This window comes from Pecten maximus, unplaced genomic scaffold (assembly GCF_902652985.1).
Source record: "Pecten maximus unplaced genomic scaffold, xPecMax1.1, whole genome shotgun sequence".
NCBI classification, from domain to species: domain Eukaryota; kingdom Metazoa; phylum Mollusca; class Bivalvia; order Pectinida; family Pectinidae; genus Pecten; species Pecten maximus.
In genome coordinates, this window is record NW_022979439.1 from 2,682 (window position 1) to 28,812 (window position 26,131).

The 26,131-nt window shown below is 37.0% G+C and overlaps 1 protein-coding gene across 1 annotated transcript; it reads left to right on the forward strand.

The window, feature by feature from the left end:
- Positions 1-2,239: 2,239 nt before the first annotated feature.
- LOC117318642 lies at positions 2,240-25,719 on the forward strand (the record flags this gene model as incomplete). Its single annotated transcript, XM_033873605.1, has 10 exons — positions 2,240-2,245; positions 3,242-3,293; positions 4,413-4,556; positions 9,858-10,064; positions 11,046-11,243; positions 11,507-12,363; positions 17,572-17,623; positions 23,333-23,530; positions 24,033-24,281; positions 25,486-25,719. Coding segments are annotated over exons 1-10 (2,197 nt in total), but the record flags the coding sequence as incomplete, so codon positions are not given.
- Between the last annotated feature and the right edge of the window lie 412 nt (positions 25,720-26,131).

A 26,131-nucleotide genomic window follows, 5' to 3' on the forward strand; every position in this document is an offset into this window, starting at 1 on the left:
CATGGTGGATGCCTGTATGTATTCCTGCTTGCTCTCAAGTAAGGAGTAGGTTTCTGTCCCTTGCCTTTGGGTTCCAGTTTTGATTTACTATATTTGGCAGGCCTTAATTCTAGTCTGTTTTGTACTAATAGCTATGGTACTGCACAGTTTACTGTTACCGTTTTCTACCATGGTCCTTCCCACCCACCAGTTCCATTGTCCTTAGCAAGTTTGTAAATACATGTACCATTACTAGACAACATAGAAAGTGTTAACATGCAAACTTACATTTACTTACCTTTTTTTTAGGTCATCTGACCTGAAGGGTCAGGATGACCTATAGTCATCATGTTTCGTCCGTCGTCGTGCGCCGTCCGCCGTGCGCTGTGCGCCGTCTGCCGTGGCAGCCATCTTGAAAAACACATTTTAAACTTCTTCTCCAGTTCCACTGGTGCCATTGAGCTGGAAATTGGTGAGGATATTAAGGAAGGAGAGGCAACAAAGTGTTGTTATTTTTCGGCCCCATAAAAACTTTGACATGGCAGCCATGGTGGCTATTTTGTAACATGATTGCGCAATCATGGTTCTTCCTTAACTACACCTATTTAAAACTTCTTCTCAAATTCCACCAGTGTAATTCTGCTCTAACTTACCAGAAATGATCCTGAGATGGTCCTGGCCAAATGTTGTTATTTATCGGGTCAGTCAGAAATCCAAGATGGCCGCCATGGCAGCCATCTTGAAAAACACATTTTAAACTTCTTCCCCAGTTCCACTGGTGCCATTGAGCTGGAAATTGGTGTGGATGTTAAGGAAGGAGAGTGTTGTTATTTTTCAGCCTTGTAAAAACTTTGACATGGCAGCCACGGCGGCCATTTTGTAACATGATTGCGCAATCATGGTTCTTCCTTAACAACACCTATTTAAAACTACTTCTCAAAGTCCATCAGTGGGATTTAGCTCTAACTTACCAGAAATGATCCTGAGATGGTCTTGACCTAGTGTTGCTATTTTTCAGGTCGGTCAGAAATCCAAGATGGCCGCCATGGCCAACAGTGCCACTTTACTCGCTACAGAGAATGCATACTACAATAGTATAAGGGTCTTTAATTTTGAGTCGGATGACCGTTAAGGCCCATGGGCCTCTTGTTTAAAATACTTGACACTTGTTTAAAATGTGAACCTTTCACAGTTGAAATGAAAATGGAAGACTTAGAAGTTATTGGATTTGAGAATTAAATGTATGGAATAGTAAATTGAAAATCTTAATTATTTCTAGGTGGATGTTCTTGTAAACAAAACTAATCCAAAACTGGATTTAGATTTTGGATATGTTTCTAAAATAATATTGAAAATAGCTGGAAAGGGTATCCAAACAGAATGCTACAAAAAATACCAGAGTATCTGTGTTGGTGATGTTGCTGTGACTTCGGCTGGAAACTTTCCACATGTACAGAACATAGTTCATGTAGTGTTGCCTACTTGGAGACCTACTGGTAATTTTTCTCTGATGGTAAGTGTGACTTTTTTAGTTAATTTTTTTCAGAGGATATTTCATCATATTTCCATTCCATTGTACATTTGTCTATATGTCATCAGCATCGAGAAGTATCCTTAGCAGAAATATTATGCTTATTGTAAATCACTGATATTTCAAGTAGGACTTGCATGGGCAAAAACACAGAATAAAAAAATGGGAATAATAACACACCAGGTAAACATTTGAATTGAAGCCAAAATTGTAAGTATGTAGAAAGGAAAAATACTGGATTGATAGTTAAAAACATTTAGACATTATCGTTATATTTATACAAAATTGAGGTGATAAGATGTGTTTGCTTTGAGTTTGATGAATTTTGAAATTCATTAGAATTTTGTTTGAGAATATGTGAAAACCAATTCACTTGTTATTAAGGTTTTGGAGCTGCTGGTGACAAAGTGTCTGATAGAGACCGATAAAAGACGGCTTCAGAGCATTGCTTTCCCAGTACTTGGTACAGGGAAATTTTTGTACCCAACACATCTTGTTGCCAAGACCATGTGTGATACCATCAGCAAATATGGCCGAAATAGAAAAACCAATATCAAGACTGTCAAGGTTGCAATTTTTGAAAGGGATATCTTGAAGGTGAGATATTGTATTGTCGTTATGGATATTCAGAACAAGCTGGGTTTTTTTCTCTTGCTTATCCATGTATAATTACTGAACCATTTGACATTGAGGACATTTTGAGTTACCTTTTTAGTTCACAATCATAAGATGGAGGTCTTTCTAAATGTTTTACCTCATGAAGTGTTATTATAATTAAAGCTTACGCTATGGAAGAATCCATAAGAAGAATCCTTTGTCTGGCCTTCCTTCAGACAGGTGTCTTTTATTGAGAGGTAAATTATATAGTAAATTGCAAGGAGTAGGTCTGATAAGTCTGTCCTTGATACACAAGTGTCCTTTACATGTCCTTTATAACAGGTTTGACAGTACTAATATTTGACCAGAAGCTTGTACCTTTTCTTACTACCCATGTGAGGGATTCAGGCCCTCTGGGCCTCTTATTTGTTGGATATTATCATGGTGACTTCTTTTAATCCTTGTGATTAATTGATGTTTTTTGTATAGATTTTTGTACGCCCAGAATTTGACAGGAATAATATGGTATGACATTATCAGTCCGTCTGTATGCAGTAAACTTCCATTTATCCCCTTTGTTTATTTCAGTATTATAATTTTTTTTGTCTGGAGATTTCCTCATACATTTTCAACTTATATTTATTAAAAGTTGGTAGACTTTATTATCGTGATGTGTTGTGTTTCCGAAATAGAAAAAATGCGAAAGTTATTGCCCTTTATTTATTTCAGTATTTCGTTTTTGTCTGGAGGTTTCCACCCATATTTTCTGACCAATTTGTTTAATATATTAGAGTCATGATATAAAGTTATGTTTCCCTGAAAAAATTCTGATTCAACTATTTTTTCAATTTCTGATGTTCAAGACTTAAGTATTTGTTTTCCTCGAACTGTCAGGAAATCAAATATTGACTAAAAGTGAGATTAAAGTGATATCTATAGCATTCCAGATAGCCACTCTTAAGGTGATGCAAATCTTATGTAATATTATGGAAGCCTGTGTGTTTGTATTATTGACCCTGCTAAGATAACTGCTAGCACAATTGTTTCACTATAGCCTGTTAAGAAGTTTTAAGATTTGCTTTATAGATGACATTAAGATAAAGGCTAAAGTATGATTGATATTTTAAATTTCAGATATTCAAGTACTACGAACAGTACAAAAGCTTCGGATATGGTAAAACTGATGGTATGTATTTCTGGAAGACTATAAGGAACTGAGTACTAATATTTAACCAAGAGATCTTCCTTAACCAAGTAAGGGATTCAGGACTTCTAGGCCTCTTGTTTACTAGAATTATCTGGATTATTCTATTTACTTCCTTGTCCCCGGAGGGGTGGAGCCCTAAAGGGGTAGTAAATATCTACTAGTCATGATGGAGTGAACAGATTTTGACCAAATTGGACGAAAGCATCCTTTGGAGGGGGGAAACAAGATTTGCATAAATGGTGACTCTGGCCCCCCCTAGGACAGGAGAGGTTTGGCCCAATAGGGTAAATCGTGGTAATTCATTTGAATTGCTACTAGTCATAAACATTCTTCAAGAGCATCTTTTAGGGGCCTGAGAGGCCGTCCCAATAGGGGAAAATAAATTATATCAAATCCTCCTTTGAATGAAAAGATTTCAACATTTGGTCAATGTTTCTTCTAAAGTATCCTTGGGAGAATGGGAAACAATTTTGTATAAATGGTGGGTATGACTACCTACGTCCTGAGGCCCAATATTTGGTCAGACACATACTTTGGTGAAGGGGAACTAATTTTGGTTAACATCAAAGAAAACTTGTGACCAGACTATACAATCGGCACCACTAATCACTGGAACTTTTCATTTGAGGAATGGGTTCACCTTACTTGGGGCATGCGTTCACTTGCATTTAACTTCTGATGTTGTCTACTAAAATTAGTGGTGTTACCAAATTTATTCCACCAATTGCAATTATTGAATGCTTTGGATCTATCAAACATTCAGTCTATTTCTAAAATCATCAAATGTGTATTCTTAGCATTTGATTTCACATCAGATGGGGATAGTAATTCATCAAACTGTTTTTGTTTATTTGACCATTGAAGGTAGCCATTGTTTTAACTAGAAAACAGTAGTATGATACCAACATAACAATGTTTCCCACTCTCTCCAGGGTTACAGACATTTGTTCACTGTGTATGATGACCACAGTTTACATGGATTCTTGACCTGACTGTTTACTAGCCTCAGAACATTGTCAATATGTGTGTGTATGAAATTTCCTTTTAATATTTGACTAAAATTCTATCTAAATGTTGACATTTGTTTAACTTTTGTAGAAGATGACCCCCCACACAGCATCCTTGAGGCAAGGATCCCAACACAGTTGACATCGATTCAAATGCAGGTTCTGCCTTTCTCTGTATGCAAGTGGAGAGTTTATGCTCTGGCAGAATTAGTTACAAGTGATATGGTCTTGCAAGGTATTTATAAATCTTGATACTGAGGTTGACTATTGCATTTCCTTAAATTTATTGAACAGTTTTCCATTTGTTTTATTTTTAGCCCACCATCATCAGATGGAGGGCTGTTCAAATTACCCTGGGTCCCTGGTCTGTCGTCTGTCTATCTGTAAACAATCCTTGTTATCACTATTTCTTGAGAAGTTCTGGAAGGACTTTTTTTTTATCAAACTTCACTAGTAGGTTCCCTTTGTATGTAGCTGTGTCTGTTTGATTTTGAGTCTAATCTTGAAACAAGATGGCCAAACGAGCCGTCATCTTTGATTTTGACAGTTGACTATTTCCTGAGAAGAACTGCAAGGACTTTTCTCAAACTTCAAACAAGGAGTCAGCTGACCATAGGTCAACAAAGTCATATTGTCAAAGGTCAAGGTGAAATTTTGTATCTTCTCACTGATGAACATTTTGTTAAGACATTATGAAGCAAATTAGTGAGCATCAAATAAGGAGTCAGCTGAGTAAAGGTGAAGGTCATTGAGTCAGAGGCCAAGGTCACATTTTGTATCTTTTTACTGATGGATATTTTGTTATGAGGTGATGAAGTGAAGTTGGTAAGAATTAGATAAGTAAATCAGTTCAAGGTCATGGTTTCAAAGGTCAAGGTCAAATTTGGCATCTTTTTTACTGATAAACATTTTGAAACAACATGGAGCAAAGTTGATCCAAATTAAACAAGTAGTCAGCTGTCTAAAGGTTAAGGAAACTGGGTAAAATGTCCAGGCAGAATTATGTGTCTTTTGCTAATGAACATGTTGTCCTGACATGATGAATCAAAGTTGTTCAGAATTAAACAAGGAGACAACTGACCAAATTTTAAGGTCATGGTATAGAGGTCATGGTCACTGGGTCAGAAGCAATGTAATTTTTTTATGATATCACTTATTGAAATTTTGTTAAGAGATTATGAATCAATGTTGATTGGAATTTATACAAGGAGTCTCTTGCCAAATATCAAGGTCACTGGGCCAAAGGTCAGGTTTTGTATCTTTTCATTAATGAAATTTTTTTTAAGACCTTATGATGCAAAGTTGGTTTGAATTAAACAAGGAAATAACTATCCTCTTGCTAAATGTCAAGGTCACTGGCTCAAAGTGTCAATTGGACAGAGTGGATCTTTGAATATGACCCTGGTTCTTTGTGGGAGACATATTTAGGATTAAAATGAAACATACAAGTATTTCCATTTCTGTTTCTATAACCAATAGATATGGAGGCGGATGTGTATGATGTTTATTTTGCTCCCTTGCCTCATACTGGGGCCCTTGCTGACCTCTCATTGTTTCAGCTTTATTTTGAGTTTGATCCAAAAAAAAAAAAAAAAAAAAATAACAGACACTTAAAGTTTTGAATTAAGTTTTCTAATTCACAAAAAATTCTTCTTAGATTTCATATGTAGGCTTCTCTTGTCCCTAGTTGTGCTGATTTGATTTTGAGTCTGATCCAGAAAACATAATTGCTGACAGTTGAAGTTTAATTAGCATTGCTATTTCTAATTCACAGAAAGTTCTTCTCTTAGATTTCTCTTAGATTTCATGTGAAGGTTTCCTTTTTATTAGCTCACCTGATCCAAAGGTCCGGTGAGCTTATGCCATGAAGCGGCGTCCGTCGTCCGTCCGTCATCCGTCCGTCCTTCGTCCGTCCTTCGTCCGTCAACATTTGCTTCAAATCGCTACTAGTCAAAAAGTTCCTATTGGATTTTGACCAAATTTGACCAGAAACATCCTTGGCAGAAGGGGATCAGATTTTGCATAAATGGTGACTCTGACCCCAAGGGGCCTGAGGGGCGGGGCCCAATACGAGAAATTGAGGCAATTCCTTTAAATCGCTACTTGTCATAAAGTTATGAATGGATTTGAACCCAATTTGGTCAGAAACATCCTTTGGGGAAGGGGATCAGATTTTGCATAAATGGTGACTCTGACCCCCAAGGGGCCTGAGGGGCGGGGCTCCATAGGGGAAATACAGATACAGTCGAGCCCACTTAATTTGAAATCGGATATATTGAAATATCGTTTGATTTGAAGTGAAATAAAATCCCCGTTCAAATGCCTTCTTTGTCTTTGTATTGTTTCATCGGTTATTTTAAAATCGGTTTATTTGAAATATCGCTTTTTTTGAAAGGAAATTATTGCCCCCGGCAATGCTAAACCATTATTTATGTATCGCTTAAATTGAAAGTCGCCACGACTGGCTTCGATTACCGGCCATTACGGTACGTGCGTCCGATCAATAGATAGGTAAAATGAAATTCTGATTTACACAATACAAATAAATTGTGACTTTTAATCATTAAATAAGTTCGTTATGAACGTGAATCTGTATTTGTTTACGAGTATACCTTGAGGGACACAGCTTATTTTGGCTTCTGCTACATATATACATCGAAATTGACTCTCATTTAACTACACGCGAGACAATTACAAATGACGAGGCCATTCTTAGGGATTTGACAGACAATGATAACAACGTAACCAGTGATATTGACAACAACCCTCAAACAATTCGTGAAAATTCATCTATCACTGACGCACAGACGGTAGGGTCTTGGAAAGTAGCCCGGATGTACCGGAAACTGTTCTCATGTGTGTCCGCGAACTCAACATAAACAAAAACAAGCAACAGTCGAAGCTAGACTTCTTCCGTCGAACTTAACATTATTTCTAATAAACTGTGAAACTATTATCATTTTGGAACCGATTGTAAATACTGACTAAGTAAAATCAGCTGTATTGAACAATGGTGTGTTGTTTGACGTAGCGCGGTACTGAAATATGTCGGCAAAAGGCTGGATCCCGGTTATATTGAAAACCGGTTAATTTGAAGTATTTTTCCATTCCCCGAGCATTTCAATATAACCGGGTTCGACTGTAATTCCTTCAAATCGCTACTAGTCATAAAGTTATGAATGGATTTGAACCCAATTTGGTCAGAAACATCCTTTGGGGAAGGGGATCAGATTTTGCATAAATGGTGACTCTGACCCCCAAGGGGCCTGAGGGGCGGGGCCCAATAGGGGAAATTGAGGCAATTCTTTTAAATCACTACTAGTCATAAAGTTATGAATGGATTTGAACCCAATTTGGTTAGAAACATTCTTGGGGGAAGGGAAATAGATTTTGCATAAATGGTGACTCTGACCCCCGAGGGGCCAAATGGGTGGGACCGAATAGGGGAAATAGAGGTAATTCCTTTAAATCACTACTAGTCATAAAGTTCCTAATGTATTTTGACCAAATTTGGTCAGAAACATCCTTGGCAGAAGGGGATTAAATTTTGCATAAATGGTGACTCTGACCCCCAAGGGGCCTGAGGGGCGGGGCCCAATAGGGGAAATTGAGGCAATTCCTTTAACTCGCTGCTAGTCATAAAGTTATGAAAGGATTTGAACCCAATTTGGTCAGAAACATCATTTGGGGAAGGGGAACAGATTTTGCATAAATGGTGACTCTGATCCCCAAGGGGCCAAAGGGGCGGGGCCCCATAGGGGAAATAGAGGCAATTCCTTCAAATTGCTATTAGTCATAAAGTTATGAATTGATTTGTACTCAATTTGGTCAGAAACATTATTATGGAAAGAGGAACAGATTTTGCATAAATGGTGACTCTGACCCCCGAGGGGCCAAATGGGTGGGGCCCAATAGGGGAAATAGAGGTAATTCCTTTAAATCACTACTTGTCATAAAGTTATGAATGGATTTAAACCCAATTTAGTCAGAAACATCATTGGTGGAAGGGGAACAGATTTTGCATAAATGGTGACTCTGACCCCCAAGGGGCCAAAGGGGTGGGGCTCAATAGGGGAAATAGAGGTAATTCCTTTAAATCACTACTAGTCATAAAGTTCCTAATGTATTTTGACCAAATTTGGTCAGAAACATCCTTGGCAGAAGGGGATTAAATTTTGCATAAATGGTGACTCTGACCCCCAAGGGGCCTGAGGGGCGGGGCCCAATAGGGGAAATTGAGGCAATTCCTTTAACTCGCTGCTAGTCATAAAGTTATGAAAGGATTTGAACCCAATTTGGTCAGAAACATCATTTGGGGAAGGGGAACAGATTTTGCATAAATGGTGACTCTGATCCCCAAGGGGCCAAAGGGGCGGGGCCCCATAGGGGAAATAGAGGCAATTCCTTCAAATTGCTATTAGTCATAAAGTTATGAATTGATTTGTACTCAATTTGGTCAGAAACATTATTATGGAAAGAGGAACAGATTTTGCATAAATGGTGACTCTGACCCCCGAGGGGCCAAATGGGTGGGGCCCAATAGGGGAAATAGAGGTAATTCCTTTAAATCACTACTTGTCATAAAGTTATGAATGGATTTAAACCCAATTTAGTCAGAAACATCATTGGTGGAAGGGGAACAGATTTTGCATAAATGGTGACTCTGACCCCCAAGGGGCCAAAGGGGTGGGGCTCAATAGGGGAAATAGAGGTAATTCCTTCAAATCGCTACTAGTCAAAAAGTTCTTATTGTATTTTGACCAAATTTAGTCAGAAACATCCTTGGGAGAAGGGAATTAAATTTTGCATAAATGGTGACTCTGACCCCCAAGGGGCCTGAGGGGCGGGGCCCAATAGGGGAAATTGAGGCAATTCCTTTAAATCGCTGCTAGTCATAAAGTTATGAAAGGATTTGAACCCAATTTGGTCAGAAACATCATTTGGGGAAGGGGAACAGATTTTGCATAAATGGTGACTCTGACCCCCAAGAGGCCAAAGAGGCGGGGCCCCATAGGGGAAATAGAGGCTATTCCTTCAAATTGCTATTAGTCATAAAGTTATGAATTGATTTGTACTCAATTTGGTCAGAAACATTATTAGGGAAAGAGGAACAGATTTTGCATAAATGGTGACTCTGACCCCCGAGGGGCCAAATGGGTGGGGCCCAATAGGGGAAATAGAGGTAATTCCTTTAAATCGCTACTTGTCATAAAGTTTTGAAAGGATTTGAACCCAATTGGGTCAGAATTATCATTGAGGGAAGGGGAACAGATTTTTCATAAATGGTGACTCTGACTCCCGAGGGGCCAAAGGGGCAGGGCCATCATAGGGCAAATAGAGGTAATTCCTTTAGATCGCTGCTGGTCATAAAGTTATGAATGGATGTTCTAAAATCAATTCTTGAGGTCTTTGAGACCCTTAGAGAGTCTGGACTTCGTCATTTCTTTAAAGCAGTTGGGATCCTTTAATCACTTTTGTTTTTTTTATTTAATCAGACTGATTTATTAAAACAATTTTTGACCTCATCATCTTTCAGATCCAAAATATCAGGAGTTGCAACATAAAAACTGCACCAAGGAATGGGTTACCAAGGATGCACATCATTACCTCTACATCAGGATGTTGTCAGATTCAGATGATAAAATTACCAAAGGAACCAAGGAAGTATTGAAAATCACTTCAGAAGAAAGAATTACATCGCTGGGATTTGTTGTGAAAACCTTGCAAAATCCTGATTCAAAAAGTAATTTATACTCTGTACAATGTTCATTGGTTGAAAACTGGGAGACTTATGTCAAGGCGAATCATCAGCAAACTATCATTCATCTTGTGTATTTTTGTTTGTTATTGTTTCTGCTCCTTATCTACACACATGATCTTCACTTGTTATTCAGGCATTGTCCATAGCAGATCCAATATGAAATTCAGGAAATTCAAGATGTCTGTCATAGTCAATGTCATCTTGAAAACTTGTAATCACTCCCTCTGGAATGGAAATTCATATTAAGAAAAAACTTGTCATTAATGAGTTGTACAGTAAAACTTGGTGTCGTTGTCAACGAGACCAAGCAAAATATTCGACTTATCCAGCTGTCCAACATCAATTATTTTCTTAAAAACAACTTCTTCTCAGTAACTGCACAGAGACCTGATATTGTGCCTGTAGCATTCTGAAATGAAGGGATAATAAGTTTATTCAAATGAATGGCCTTGACTTACATTCAAGGTTACAGTGGTCAAATAAGCTAAAATCTTTATAACGTCTTCTTCTCAATAACCAAGAGGTCAAGGGAGTTAATGTAGGGCCTGTAGCATGCTGGGATGAAGGGGTACCAAGTTTGTTCAAATGAATGACCTTGATCTATATTCAAGGTCACAGGGGTCAAATAGACTAAAATCTTTTGAACGACTTCTCCTCAATAACTAAGAGGCCCAAGGACTTGATATTTGGCCTGTATTATGCTGTGGTAAGGAGCTTCTAAGTTTGTTTAAATGTACAGGGGTTGAGTAGGCTTGACCTGTTATTTGGGGTCATTGAGGTCAAATAGGGATAGCACAAAAACAAGTTCTTGTCGAAAATAGAACATTATGAAAGAAGATAATACTAGGTTAGCAATACAGGCCCATTGAACCTCTTGTATGTCTTTTGTCCATGATTTAATTTCTGATTTCATTTGATGAAGATAATCCAATTGGTACATTTCCTATTTTTGTTTTACTACAGAAAAACTTACGTGCAAAGAACAAGCAAAAATGATCAAAAAAGCAGTTTTGGATGTGAAAGAAGACAAGAATTACTTGCAGGAAATTAAAATACTTCTTACATCAACAGAGGACTTTGGCATATTACTAGCACATAAGGAATCAAAGAAAAAAGTGCAGGGACCCAACAAATTGCCAAAATTTTATGACAATATTCGTGGTACGATTGCTCATTTCAATTTGATTATACTGGACATTTTTTTTTTAAAGATTTGAAAATTCTGGAGAACTTGAAAGCCTTTACAAACTGAGGTTTTATATTCCAACTCATGTAAAATAGAAATAACAAAATAGATAGTGAATAAAGGAAAATAGTAAATTCTCACATTTAAACAATGGTTACATTGCTGTCTCTTCTTGTTTGATATCAAGCAACAAATTTACAAATGGCGTATAATATATAATGAGGGTTATTTATTTAAGGTAAAAAGATGTGCCCATGGAAGATAGTCAGATACACGAGGCAGTCAGATTTGGGGTTTAAAGTCACAGTGGTAGCACAAAAGGAAGACGTGGCAGATGTTATGAAAAAGATCCTTTCAGAGAGTAAACTAACATTGACTGGGCACATCAGAGCACAGGGAGCGTCTGGAGGCTTCCATGGTAACCAATTTCTTACTGGGCCCCATGAAGAGAATACAACGCAGGGTGCCACTGGAGGCCACCATGGTAACCAAACTGATTCTAGGCACCTTGGGGAGAGTACAACACAGGGTGCCACTGGAGGCCACCATGGTAACCAAACTGATTCTAGGCACCTTGGGAAGAGTACAACACAGGGTACCACTGGAGGCCACCATGGTAACCAAACTGATTCTAGGCACCTTGGGAAGAGTACAACACAGGGTGCCACTGGAGGCCACCATGGTAACCAAACTGATTCTAGGCACCTTGGGAAGAGTACAACACAGGGTGCCACTGGAGGCCACCATGGTAACCAAACTGATTCTAGGCACCTTGGGAAGAGTACAACACAGGGTGCCACTGGAGGCTACCATGGTAACCAAACTGATTCTAGGCACCTTGGGAAGAGTACAACACAGGGTGCCACTGGAGGCTACCATGGTAACCAAACTGATTCTAGGCACCTTGGGAAGAGTACAGCACAGGGTGCCACTGGAGGCCACCATGGTAACCAAACCAATTCTTGGTTCTTAACCTCTGGACAAATGAGTGTAAATAAGAACAAAACTCTGCATATCCAGGACACACAAACTCCAGATCCATTGCAGCTCGATCAGCAACAAAAGAGCAAATATTCTCATGTTGATGACATGGATGTAAGTTATTGTATCTAGATAATTAACTGTAGATCACTTCCATCTGGGATTAATAGAATCTTACATCGGTCTGTTCTGTGGACAGGGATATCTCAACATGAGTTTTGCCAAGAACTGTCCAGCCAAACTCTTACACCAGGGTCACATTGCTGTCCATAGAACAGAACTATGTTTGATTAATTTTGTTAGTTATTACAAAAAAAAAAGAAAACAATAGTACCATCAATGGTACAAAGCACGCCTCATGATGTATTTCACTATACCTCAAACTTATAAGTATAGAATCAGCGGGCGAGTTCACTATCAGTACAAAGCTCGCCTCACATTGTATATCACTATACCTCACGCTAGAATTAGGGGGCGAGTTCACCAACTGGAATCTATATTTCGATGCTTGTACCAGTATATTGATGTTTTAACAAAAAATATTGCAACTTTCTAAAGTAAAGCAGCCATATTTTAAATCAAGTTTTACAGTATAGAAGGCAAATTATTATGAAACATATCTGACTCCTGATAGCAATAGTTAACCACACAACAACACTGAAACCAAAAATTAGAAACTTTGTACAATTATGAATGAGTTTACTGATGCTTTTTAACACTTGCATCCAAAACTTAACAATTTAGATTTAACATACAAAGTCTAAGCCAAAACATGTTTCCTAAAAATTCTTCATTTTGCCTCTGGACAGTAAAAGTAACCCCCACAGCAACCCTCAAACCAAAGTTCTGCTGCCTTAAATCTAAATGTATCTAGTTTCTTTCTCCACTTCTATCTCTCTCCCTCTCTCAATCTCACTTTATCTCTGTTATTTCACTCTTCCTCTCAAAAAATAATTACTGGTAATGTCTCTATTTTTTTTGAACAAAGGATATTATAAAAGAAATACATACAATATGTTTAATGTCGCCTTGAAACCATGCATTGATTCTGAGAATAAACCTATTCCTGAGTGTGAAGAGAAAAAAGAAGAACCGCATATATCGATGTGCAAAACTGCCTCTCTTCCGTCCTTGCTTAGTTATAATAGTTACTTCACCATGAAAATTTCCATTAGATATTAAAAGAAATAAATTGTTATATGCATACATGGAATGTTTGATTATTTGAAGAAAATAAATACATATACATGTACAGACATGTATGCTTAAAAATAAGATACATTTATGTGACGCATGGAATTATGTTTAAAATTACAAGTGGTATAGATGCCTCCCGATAAAAACGTATAATTAATTTTAAGTCATTATAACACTGTTGTAATGTTGTAAACATGAAAACCTGTATGAATATGTGAAATGTCATTCTCTCTACGGATAAAACATTCAATGCGTTTCTCCAGACATTGACCAAGACCATGATGTACTACTGTACAAAATGAAAAACAGCCGTGTTGATTTGTAACGTTGTGCCACGGAAAACGTCAATATCAAGCACATGACGGTACTTTGCACATAATGTCATAATGTCATAATTCACATACATTTCTAAGAATTATATTAATTATATGAATTTATATCTGGGATCCACGATAGCATTCTCAATAATGTATAAAAAAAAAAATCCTGTACTTCCTTACATTTTGAATCTTCAGAGAACAATGTTACAAAAATATTTAATTGATGACTTTCACACTCTCTTTTTGCCAAATGTTGAGCCTTTGTAATTATTTGTTTAAAGGGCTTTAATAGTTGTTATGACTTGTGCCCAATCCTTTTTGCTTTGATTTATGACAATAAAAATATGTTTAAATCAATCCAAAACAGAAAGGTACATTTACAAAGTGTAGCAACATAATAGCAAAGTACAACGTAACACTTAGGACCTGCGCTCTGTCGAATATCTTCCCATGCAGTTTTCACATTTAGCAAGATAATGAAGATTATAGTATTTGGAAAGTACAACCACTAGCTAGTATCTGTGTATTTTTCTGGAACACAGATTCGTATTCAGGCTCCGACTCAGAACGAGCCGACTTTTGTCAATCGGAAGTGATACCATTCCATCAGTTGCGTTCAGGCAATGTGTGACAATAAAGGTATACAGACCAAACGTAACCTCCCGTAACACTGAACAGAATCACGTTTTTAAAAACATTTTCTTGTCAATGAGGCAAGCTTACAATATTGTTTTGTAAAAATGGAAATCATTAAGATATTAATTATATATAAACAGAATAATCGTATTCTACGGTGGTCGGGTAGCATAGTGGATATCGCACTCGTTTTTCTACTAGGCCGACAGGTGTTCGATTCCCCAATCGGGCATGAAAAGGTAAATGGGCTATACCTGTCCTTCCCGACTATGTACTTCCCCCCCCCCCCCCCCCCCCCCCCCCCTATACTCCGGTCTCCTCCCACATTAAGACACCTCCATGATTCCATCCGGGCCCCAACATGAGTGGTTAATATAAATGTTATGTTTGTAAAATAACTAAAGTTTAAATAACCTAATTTTCCCATGTCCATTAAAGCTTGTATCATTAAAACATTACACGAACATATTATCATTGATTTACAGGAAAATTTGCGAACATATGGTCGAAAAATGTCTGAGTAAGTTTTTCCTCTTGCCATCTTTTCGATCTTGGATGTTTACTTGTCTCCAGGATGTTTACGCAGGTTGCATTATGGGAAGAGAGAATCCCCACAGTTAATGATGGTTTAATTGTTGATCCGTAATTAAGCCTTCATTAAACCTCAATTTGTTAATGATCCCTTAAATGACCTTTCCAACATCACATTTTGAATGATCCATTAACTAATCTATCATTAGATATTTAATTAATCATTAAGGCTTACTGGTACTTTAATGATGGTTAAATTTAATGAACGTTCATACAACCGGCCCCTGTTGTTCAATTGTCGATAATCGATGCACATACGAAGGCTTCCATCTTTTTTTGCGTGCGAGCACAACACAGGATGACCATGGACTGTGGGATCATCTGATCACTCCGCAGGCAGCAAGCTGTCGAAGATGGTCCCGAACCTCTTCTAACATTGCTAGGGGTATTCTCCTAAAGCACTGTCTAAAAGGAGTTGAGTATGTTAACTCTATCCGAAGTTGAGTTCCTCCACAATGTCCTTGTCCAGATCTCCAGAGCAAAAAACATCAGCAATATTCTGCAAAAGGTCATCTACAAAATGTATCTGCTGATAATGATGATTTATCCAAATTCAACAGGCTTCTAAAATCTTTCTGCTCTGGGGCATTGTAGTCCTCCAATGTTCCCTCAACTGATGCTCATCTCTGCAGTTATAGATGGTATGGTGATACTACAAATGCTGATGTTGGAAATAGTAACAGGTACATAATGTTCCGTGTCTCGGAAGTCATCATCTAGCAGCCCTGGTGTTATAAGTCTTTGTTACACCTGTCTTCACAGACTGTAAAAGAGCACAAGTGGGAATATAATTTACTGGCTTGTCAATGATCCCTTTAACAGTTACTTTAGAGTTTGAGGGTATCCTGATGTTTCCTTTCACTAGTTTCATCTTACCAAGGCAAAAACTCCTCCTCCTTAGCTCCTTTGAATGTAGCATAAAGCAACAAAAGGTCTAATACCATGGTGCTTCCATCTTACTAACCTGTAAAAATCTTATGCCATGAGAATATATACTTTAATTGATATGAATGTATAACCAAAAACATGTAGAGGTAGGAATGTTTATTAAATCTGCCTCAATGCATCTAATATAATGTAATGAGCATCTGGACAAAGTAGAATCACTATACCCTTCATGGATCGTCATACAGCCAAAGTCATTTCTTCAACCAAGTATCCCTAATTGTCTTTGAGACGCTGCACTTAATAAGTCCATTTTACATTGGTAATCTGATCCTTCTTACCAGAATTTGATCCATGGAATAGACGTATCCTAGAACGCTGATGAGAGATAACATATTGAGAAATATTGGGGCTCTCATATTCATCTTGCCTAACAGTCGCACCACCTTCAGCTCTCCAACAGTCTTCGACACAGCTGTTTTCATGGCACAGTCTAACAACCATCTGTTGAAATCATCCTTTGGTTTTACATCCGTTCCCTCAAAATATTCCTGTAACTTCTCTGCATCTGATATGATTATTAGAATAAATACAAGTGCTATACTTACCATACAAAGTTAAAAGTCAAAATGTTTTGAAACATTACAAAGAAAAACACAAAGCTTAATCTGAAATAAATGGGAAGAAAATCAAGTTCAAGACTATGTGATAAATAAACAATATAGGTTTAGATAATAAACAACAAAAGTAAATGATATTGCAAGTCGCTTCAGCAAATGGTATGAAAGAATTGAAATATCTGAGACTGAAAAAGAGACAAGTATTGTCTTGATGTAATAGATAAGTGATAAAAAAAATTACCTCCCCTTAATATTGAGCTATAGTATGACAAGTTTGACTGAGAAAAAAAAAACACGCTTAAATAAAAAGATTTTTGTTTGTCAAACCCACATTTGATGGCTTACCGCTGTTTTCAACAGTATCATCAATTACCACCAGTTCAGGTGTACGTCAGAACGGAAATGAGTGTACAAAGAAAGTTAAAAGCATGCACAATTAGTATGAACTGTCCAATGAAAGGAGAGAATCAAGTCGTTAACCTTGTTGAGAGTGGTGTGTTTTTTCCATCCTTGCATGTTCTTGTTCAGGTAGTTCAGAGGTGACTATTAGCTTGTCATATTGTCAATCTGTTGATGATTCAATGTAAGTCGATGTTTAATGAACTATGACCTCAGTGAATTATTTACCCTTCCATGTACACTTATCTTGTGTCAAATAAAAATGGATGGTATTATTGAAATGCATTACATGGCTACCCATATTTTCTGACCAATTTGTTTAATATATTAGAGTCATGATATAAAGTTATGTTTCCCTGAAAAAATTCTGATTCAACTATTTTTTCAATTTCTGATGTTCAAGACTTAAGTATTTGTTTTCCTCAAACTGTCAGGAAATCAAATATTGACTAAAAGTGAGATTAAAGTGATATCTATAGCATGCCAGATAGCCACTCTTAAGGTGATGCAAATCTTATGTAATATTATGGAAGCCTATGTGTTTGTATTATTGACCCTGCTAAGATAACTGCTAGCACAATTGTTTCACTATAGCCTGTTAAGAAGTTTTAAGATTTGCTTTATAGATGACATTAAGATCAAGGCTAAAGTATGATTGATATTTTAAATTTCAGATATTCAAGTACTACGAGCAGTACACAAGCCTAGGATACGGTAAAACTGATGGTATGTATTTCTGGAAGACTATAAGGAACTGAGTAGTATTACATCACATGGGTAACTATATTACATCACATGGGTAACTGTATAACATCACATGGGTAACTGTATTACATTACATGGGTAACTGTATTACATCACATGGGTAACTATTACATCACATGGGTAACTGTATTACATCACATGGGTAACTATTACATCACATGGGTAACTGTATAACATCACTTGGGTAACCGTACTACATCACATGGGTAACCGTATTACATCACATTGGTAACAGTATTATATCACATGGTTTACTGTATTACATCACATGGGTAACTGTATTACATCACATGGTTTACTGTGTTACATCACATCGGTAACTGTATTACATCACATGGGTAACTGTATTACATCACATGGGTAACTGTATTACATCACATGGGTAACTGTATAACATCACATGGTTTACTGTATTACATCACATTGGTAACAGTATTACATCTCATTCGTAACTGTATTACATCTCATTCGTAACTGTATTACATCACATGGGTAACTGTATAACATCACATGGGTAACTGTATTACATCACATGGGTAACTGTATTACATCACATGGGTAACCGTATTACATCACATGGGTAACTGTATTACATCACATGGGTAACTGTTCTACATCACATGGGTAACTGTATTACATCACATGGGTTACTGTATTACATCACATCAAATGGATGCTGACATTAATTTGTAACACATTACTGCAGAAATTATAATATTATCATGTAACATACTTGCTGTATAGCTCAATAGTTGCTTAAATTATTCATCTGATGCATTATTCGCTCAAATGCTTTACAAATTCACATGGGTAACTGTATAACATCACATGGGTAACTGTATTACATCACATAGGTAACTATTACATCACATGGGTAACTGTATAACATCACATGGGTAACTGTATTACATCACATGGGTAACTGTATAACATCACATGGTAACTGTATTACATCACATAGGTAACTATTACATCACATGGGTAACTGTATAACATCACATGGGTAACAGTATAACATCACATGGGTAACTGTATTACATCACATAGGTAACCGTATTACATCACATTGGTAACTGTATAACATCACATGGGTAACTGTATTACATCACATGGGTAACTGTATAACATAACATGGTTACCTGTATTACATCACATGGGTAACTATTACATTACATGGGTAACTGTAATACATCACATGGGTAACTGTATTACATCACATGGGTAACTATAACATCACATGAGTAACTGTATTACATCACATTGGTAATAGTATTACATCACATGGGTAACTGTATTACATCACATGGTTTACTGTGTTACATCACATCGGTAACTGTATTACATCACATGGGTAACTGTATTACATCACATGGGTAACTGTATTACATCACATGGGTAACTGTATAACATCACATGGTTTACTGTATTACATCACATTGGTAACAGTATTACATCTCATTCGTAACTGTATTACATCTCATTCGTAACTGTATTACATCATATGGGTAACTGTATAACATCACATGGGTAACTGTATTACATCACATGGGTAACTGTATTACATCACATGGGTAACCGTATTACATCACATGGGTAACTGTATTACATCACATGGGTAACTGTTCTACATCACATGGGTAACTGTATTACATCACATGGGTTACTGTATTACATCACATCAAATGGATGCTGACATTAATTCGTAACACATTACTGCAGAAATTATAATATTATCATGTAACATACTTGCTGTATAGCTCAATAGTTGCTTAAATTATTCATCTGATGCATTATTCGCTCAAATGCTTTACAAATTCACATGGGTAACTGTATAACATCACATGGGTAACTGTATTACATCACATAGGTAACTATTACATCACATGGGTAACTGTATAACATCACATGGGTAACTGTATTACATCACATGGGTAACTGTATAACATCACATGGTAACTGTATTACATCACATAGGTAACTATTACATCACATGGGTAACTGTATAACATCACATGGGTAACTGTATAACATCACATGGGTAACTGTATTACATCACATAGGTAACCGTATTACATCACATTGGTAACTGTATAACATCACATGGGTAACTGTATAACATCACATGGGTAACTGTATTACATCACATGGGTAACTGTATTACATCACATGGGTAACTGTATAACATCACATGGTAACTGTATTACATCACATAGGTAACTATTACATCACATGGGTAATTGTATAACATCACATGGGTAACTGTATTACATCACATGGGTAACTGTATAACAACATGGTTACCTGTATTACATCACATGGATAACTATTACATTACATGGGTAACTGTAATACATCACATGGGTAACTGTATTACATCACATGGGTAACTATAACATCACATGAGTAACTGTATTACATCACATTGGTAATAGTATTACATCACATGGGTAACTGTATTACATCACATGGTTTACTGTGTTACATCACATCGGTAACTGTATTACATCACATGGGTAACTGTATTACATCACATGGGTAACTGTATTACATCACATGGGTAACTGTATAACATCACATGGTTTACTGTATTACATCACATTGGTAACAGTATTACATCTCATTCGTAACTGTATTACATCTCATTCGTAACTGTATTACATCACATGGGTAACTGTATAACATCACATGGGTAACTGTATTACATCACATGGGTAACTGTATTACATCACATGGGTAACTATAACATCACATGGTTACCTGTATTACATCACATGGGTAAATCTATTACATCACATGGGTAACTCTATTACATCACATGGTTTACTGTATTACATTACATGGGTAACTGTATAACATGACACTGTTTACTGTATTACATCACATGGGTTATTACATTGCATGGGTAACTGTAATACATCACATGGGTAACTGTAAAACATCACATGGGTAACTGCATTACATTACATGGTTTACTGTATTACATCACATGGGTTACTGTATTACATCACATGGATAACTGTATTACATCACATGGGTAACTGTATAACATCACATGGGTAACTGTATTACATCACATGGTTAACTCTATTACATCACATGGTTTACTGTATTACATCACATTGGTAACTGTATTACATCACATGGGTAACTGTATTACATCACATGGGTAACTGTATTACATCACATCGGTAACTGTATTACATCACATGGATAACCGTATTACATCACATGAGTAACTGTATTACATCACATGGTTTGCTGTGTTACATCACATGGGTAACTGTATTACATCACATGGGTAACTGTATTACATCACATGGGTAACTGTATTACATCACATGGGTAACTGTATAACATCACATGGTTTACTGTATTACATCACATTGGTAACAGTATTACATCTCATTCGTAACTGTATTACATCTCATTCGTAACTGTATTACATCACATGGGTAACTGTATAACATCACATGGGTAACTGTATTACATCACATGGGTAACTGTATTACATCACATGGGTAACCGTATTACATCACATGGGTAACTGTATTACATCACATGGGTAACTGTTCTACATCACTTGGGTAACTGTATTACATCACATGGGTTACTGTATTACATCACATCAAATGGATGCTGACATTAATTTGTAACACATTACTGCAGAAATTATAATATTATCATGTAACATACTTGCTGTATAGCTCAATAGTTGCTTAAATTATTCATCTGATGCATTATTCGCTCAAATGCTTTACAAATTCACATGGGTAACCGTATTACATCACATGGGTAATTTTATTACATCACATAGGTAACCGTATTACATCACATTGGTAACTGTATAACATCACATGGGTAACTGTATTACATCACATGGGTAACTGTATAACATGGTTACCTGTATTACATCACATGGGTAACTATTACATCACATGGTTTACTGTGTTACATCACATTGGTAACTGTATTACATCACATGGGTAACTATAACATCACATGAGTAACTGTATTACATCACATTGGTAACAGTATTACATCACATGGGTAACTGTATTACATCACATGGTTTACTGTATTACATCACATCGGTAACTGTATTACATCACATGGGTAACTATTACATCACATGGGTAACTGTATTACATCACAAGGGTAATTGTATTACATCACATGGTTTACTGTATTACATCACATCGGTAACTGTATTACATCACATCGGTAACTATTACATCACATGGGTAACTGTATTACATCACATGGGTAATTGTATTACATCACATGGTTTACTGTATTACATCACATTGGTAACAGTATTACATCTCATTCGTAACTGTATTACATCACATGGGTAACTCTATTACATCACATGGGTAACTGTATTACATCACATGGGTAACTCTATTACATCACATGGGTAACTCTATTACATCACATGGTTTACTGTATTGCATCACATGGGTAACTGTATTACATTACATGGGTAAATGTATAACATGACACTGTTTACTGTATTACATCACATGGGTTATTACATTGCATGGGTAACTGTAATACATCACATGGGTAACTGTATAACATCACATGGGTAGCTGTATTACATTACATGGTTTACTGTATTACATCACATGGGTAACTGTATTACATCACATGGGTAACTGTATTACATCACATGGGTAACTGTATAACATCACATGGGTAACTGTATTACATCACATGGGTAACTGTATTACATCACATGGTTTACTGTATTACATCACATTGGTAACTGTATTACATCACATGGGTAACCGTATTACATCACATGGGTAACTGTATTACATCACATGGGTAACTGTATTACATTACATGGTTTACTGTATTACATCACATGGGTAACTGTATTACATCACATGGGTAACTGTATTACATCACAAGGGAAACTTTATTACATTACATGGTTAATTGTATTACATCACATGGGTAACTGTATTACATCACATGGGTAACTGTATTACATCACATGGGTAACCGTATTACATCACATGGGTAACTGTATTATATCACATGGGTAACTGTATTACATCACATGGGTAACTATTACATCACATGGGTAACTGTATTACATCACATGGTTTACTGTATTACATCACATGGGTAACTGTATTACATCACATGGGTAACCGTATTACATCACTTGGGTAACTGTATTACATCACATGGGTAGCTGTATTACATCACATGGGTAACTGTATTACATCACATGGGTAACCGTATTACATCACATGGGTAACTGTATTACATTACATGGGTAACTGTTCTACATCACATGGGTAACTGTATTACATCACATCGGTAACTGTATTACATCACATGGGTAACTATTACATCACATAGGTAACTGTATTACATCACATGGGTAACTGTATTACATCACATCAAATGGATGCTGACATTAATTTGTAACACATTACTGCAGAAATTATAATATTATCATGTAACATACTTGCCGTATAGCTCAATAGTTGCCTAAATTATTCATCTGATGCATTATTCGCTCAAATGCTTTACAAATTCATTTCATATATTAGATGAGTTTTAATGTTTTACTGTTGTAAAACATGACTATTTCTTCAATAAGGGCCATGTTATTATCAGACGGGTTTTGAAAGTTGTAACTTGTTTTTTTAGGGGGAGATAACTCTGGGAAACAGACAAAGAGCTGTACCATAGAAGTACACGGGCTAGACAAGCAAACATCCGATGACACGGTTGAACTCTACTTTGAAAGCAAAAGAGCAGCAGGTCAGCCTGTTGACATTGAACAATTTGATACTTCAAAACGAAAGAATGATGGAGTCGTCTTCATTACGTACAAAACTGCAGAAGGTAAAATAAATGTAAAATCACTTTGACCCTAATGGCAAGGTTCAAGGTCAAAGTGCATATTTTTCTAATAATTTCTTATCCGGTGATATGTTCTACCCATTAACGATATTTTCAATGAAAGTTGATGGGTGCTCTGTCACACAGGGGCTTGGCACAATTTTATAAATGATAGTCCATATATATATGAATTATAGTGAAATCATGCCAAGCCGCTGTGCTCTGTCAATGGATCATTGCCACCTTGGCCTTAGTGTCAAAGGTCAGTTGAGTGAAAAAACAAAATCAATGCCTAATAGAGAAAAAAGATAGATATGTTTTCATTCACAAAACAATTTTCTAGTAATATTTTTTAAATCCTTCCACTGGGCATCAAACCCCTTGAGGAGTACCCTTACTTCTACCAGATAAGCTTCAGAGAAATTCTCCTTCAAGTTGGTAGGAAGCAGCTAGGATTTACTGGTGAAACATAGTCTTTGACTCATAGTTTTAGTTTATTCCACAGTCGCACAACTTGTTCTTGAGAGACAACACACACTGGAAAAATCCCCTTTGACTGTGAGGCTCTTTACGGGATTAGAACCTGGACCTTCTCAGTTTTACCAGAAAAAGATTTTCTTCAAGAACATGAGCCAGACCACAACAAGAAAAGGGCTCAAGAGTTTTCTGAGGTCAAAGATTCAGGTGTCACCAACAGAATTTCTATTTGGAAAAGAAGACGGCACAGTCTTGGTTACATTTGATGTCGCCCCAGGTATGAAGCAAACAAAAGTTTTTTGATCATAGAAAGAACTTTAACTACCGAAATTCTACTCTTGGAATATGGAATTGATTGAATTATTGATTTTAAAAGCCACATATATACATAGAACTTGGACTACTGCAAAATAACAGATCAAAGTGTTTTTTAGCTCACGTGGACCAAAGGTCATGGCATGGCACCTGTCGTCTGTCCGTCCGTCCGCTATCCATCCGCTGTCCGTCAACACTTGCTTCCAATCACTACTAGTTAAAAAAATTCTTGGTCAGAAACATCATTAGCAAAAGGGGATCAGATTTTGCCAAAAATGGTGACTCTGACCCCCAAGGGGCAGGAGGGGCAGGGCCCAATAGGGGAAATTGAGGTTATGCCTTTAAATCGCTACTAGTCATAATGTTATGAATGGATTTGAACCCAATTTGGTTAGAAACCTCCTTTGGGGAAGGGGAACAGATTTTGCATAAATGATGACTCTGACCCCCAAGGGGCCAAAGGGGTGGGGCCCCATAATGGAAATAAAGGTAATTCCTTTAAATCACTACTAGTCATAAAGTTATGAACGCATGTTATTGCTATAAAAACAATCCTTGAGGTCTTTCAGACCCTTAGAGAGTCTAGACTTTGTTATTTCTTTAAAGCAGTTGGGATCCCCACACTATAACAATATAGCATTGTTTGAGATTGACAAATAAAACGAATTGAACATGAACATTATTTTGACATTTGGTCAAATCCAACTAGGTGGCTGATACAGGCCCCATGGGCCTCTTGATTCTAGAACTGAAATACTGAATTGTCAATAGTTTTCTGTTCCTTTCTTTCCGTTCTTATTGTTTTTAAAAATAAACTCATATATTTCTCAATTATAGAATCCTTTTCAGAGACACAGTAGGGTCACAATAGCTCTGTTGGGTAGACCGACAGCCACATCATCTCAGATGAAGATGTGAGGTGTGTGGTTCGACACTCCCACTCATGTCGGTTTGTATTTCCTGGGAAGCTGAGAAATGGGCCGGTCTGTGCTGTTGTGGTTGTGTCCATGGGCAAAACACTTAACCCTAACTGCTCTGGATTGCATGTGATATGCTTCTTGTTGTTCAGTGAGGTAGTCACCAACTACTACAAGGAGATTTTGCCTCAAAATGACACTGGCTGGTCTAGGGGTGATTAACCTAACAAATAAACAAATCCTTTTCAGATTTTGAAAAAGTGGAGCAAGCTTGTCAGAAGTCCTCGTTGGATAAATGTTTTCTGGAGGTTAAAAGAGTTCCAGTCTCTCCGAGTATCCTGGTCAGTGGTGTTAGTGAAAAGACAACCTTGTCTACGCTGGAATTTTACTTTGAAAATACCCGTAGAAGTGGAGGTGGTGATGTCACTGATGTCAAAGAAATATCCAATCGAACGTTTGTCATCTCGTTTGAGGATTACACAGGTAAAAAGCATGAATAATGAGACCACTCTTCTGGTGGTGACAGTGTTGTCAACATATCAGTTTAGGTTTTTAGGTCACCTGAGACAAAGTCTCATGTGACCTATTCTAATCCCCTTTTGTCCGTCGTCGTGCATCGTCCGTCGTCCGTCGTGCGTCCGTAAACAATTAACATTTTCAACTTCTTCTCAAAAACCCCTAAACCAAATTCAATGAAATTTGGCAGGAAGCTTCTATGGCTAAAGGTCAACCAAAATTGTAAATTATATGGTCCCCACCCCCCCCCCCCCCCCCCCCAGGGGCCTGAGGGGCGGGGCTAAAAAGGGTTAAATTGACTAAAACTTCAAAAATCTTCTTCTCTACTCTCAGATATGGTGGAATCAAACACTCTTCACAGATGGAAGGGTCGTAAGGT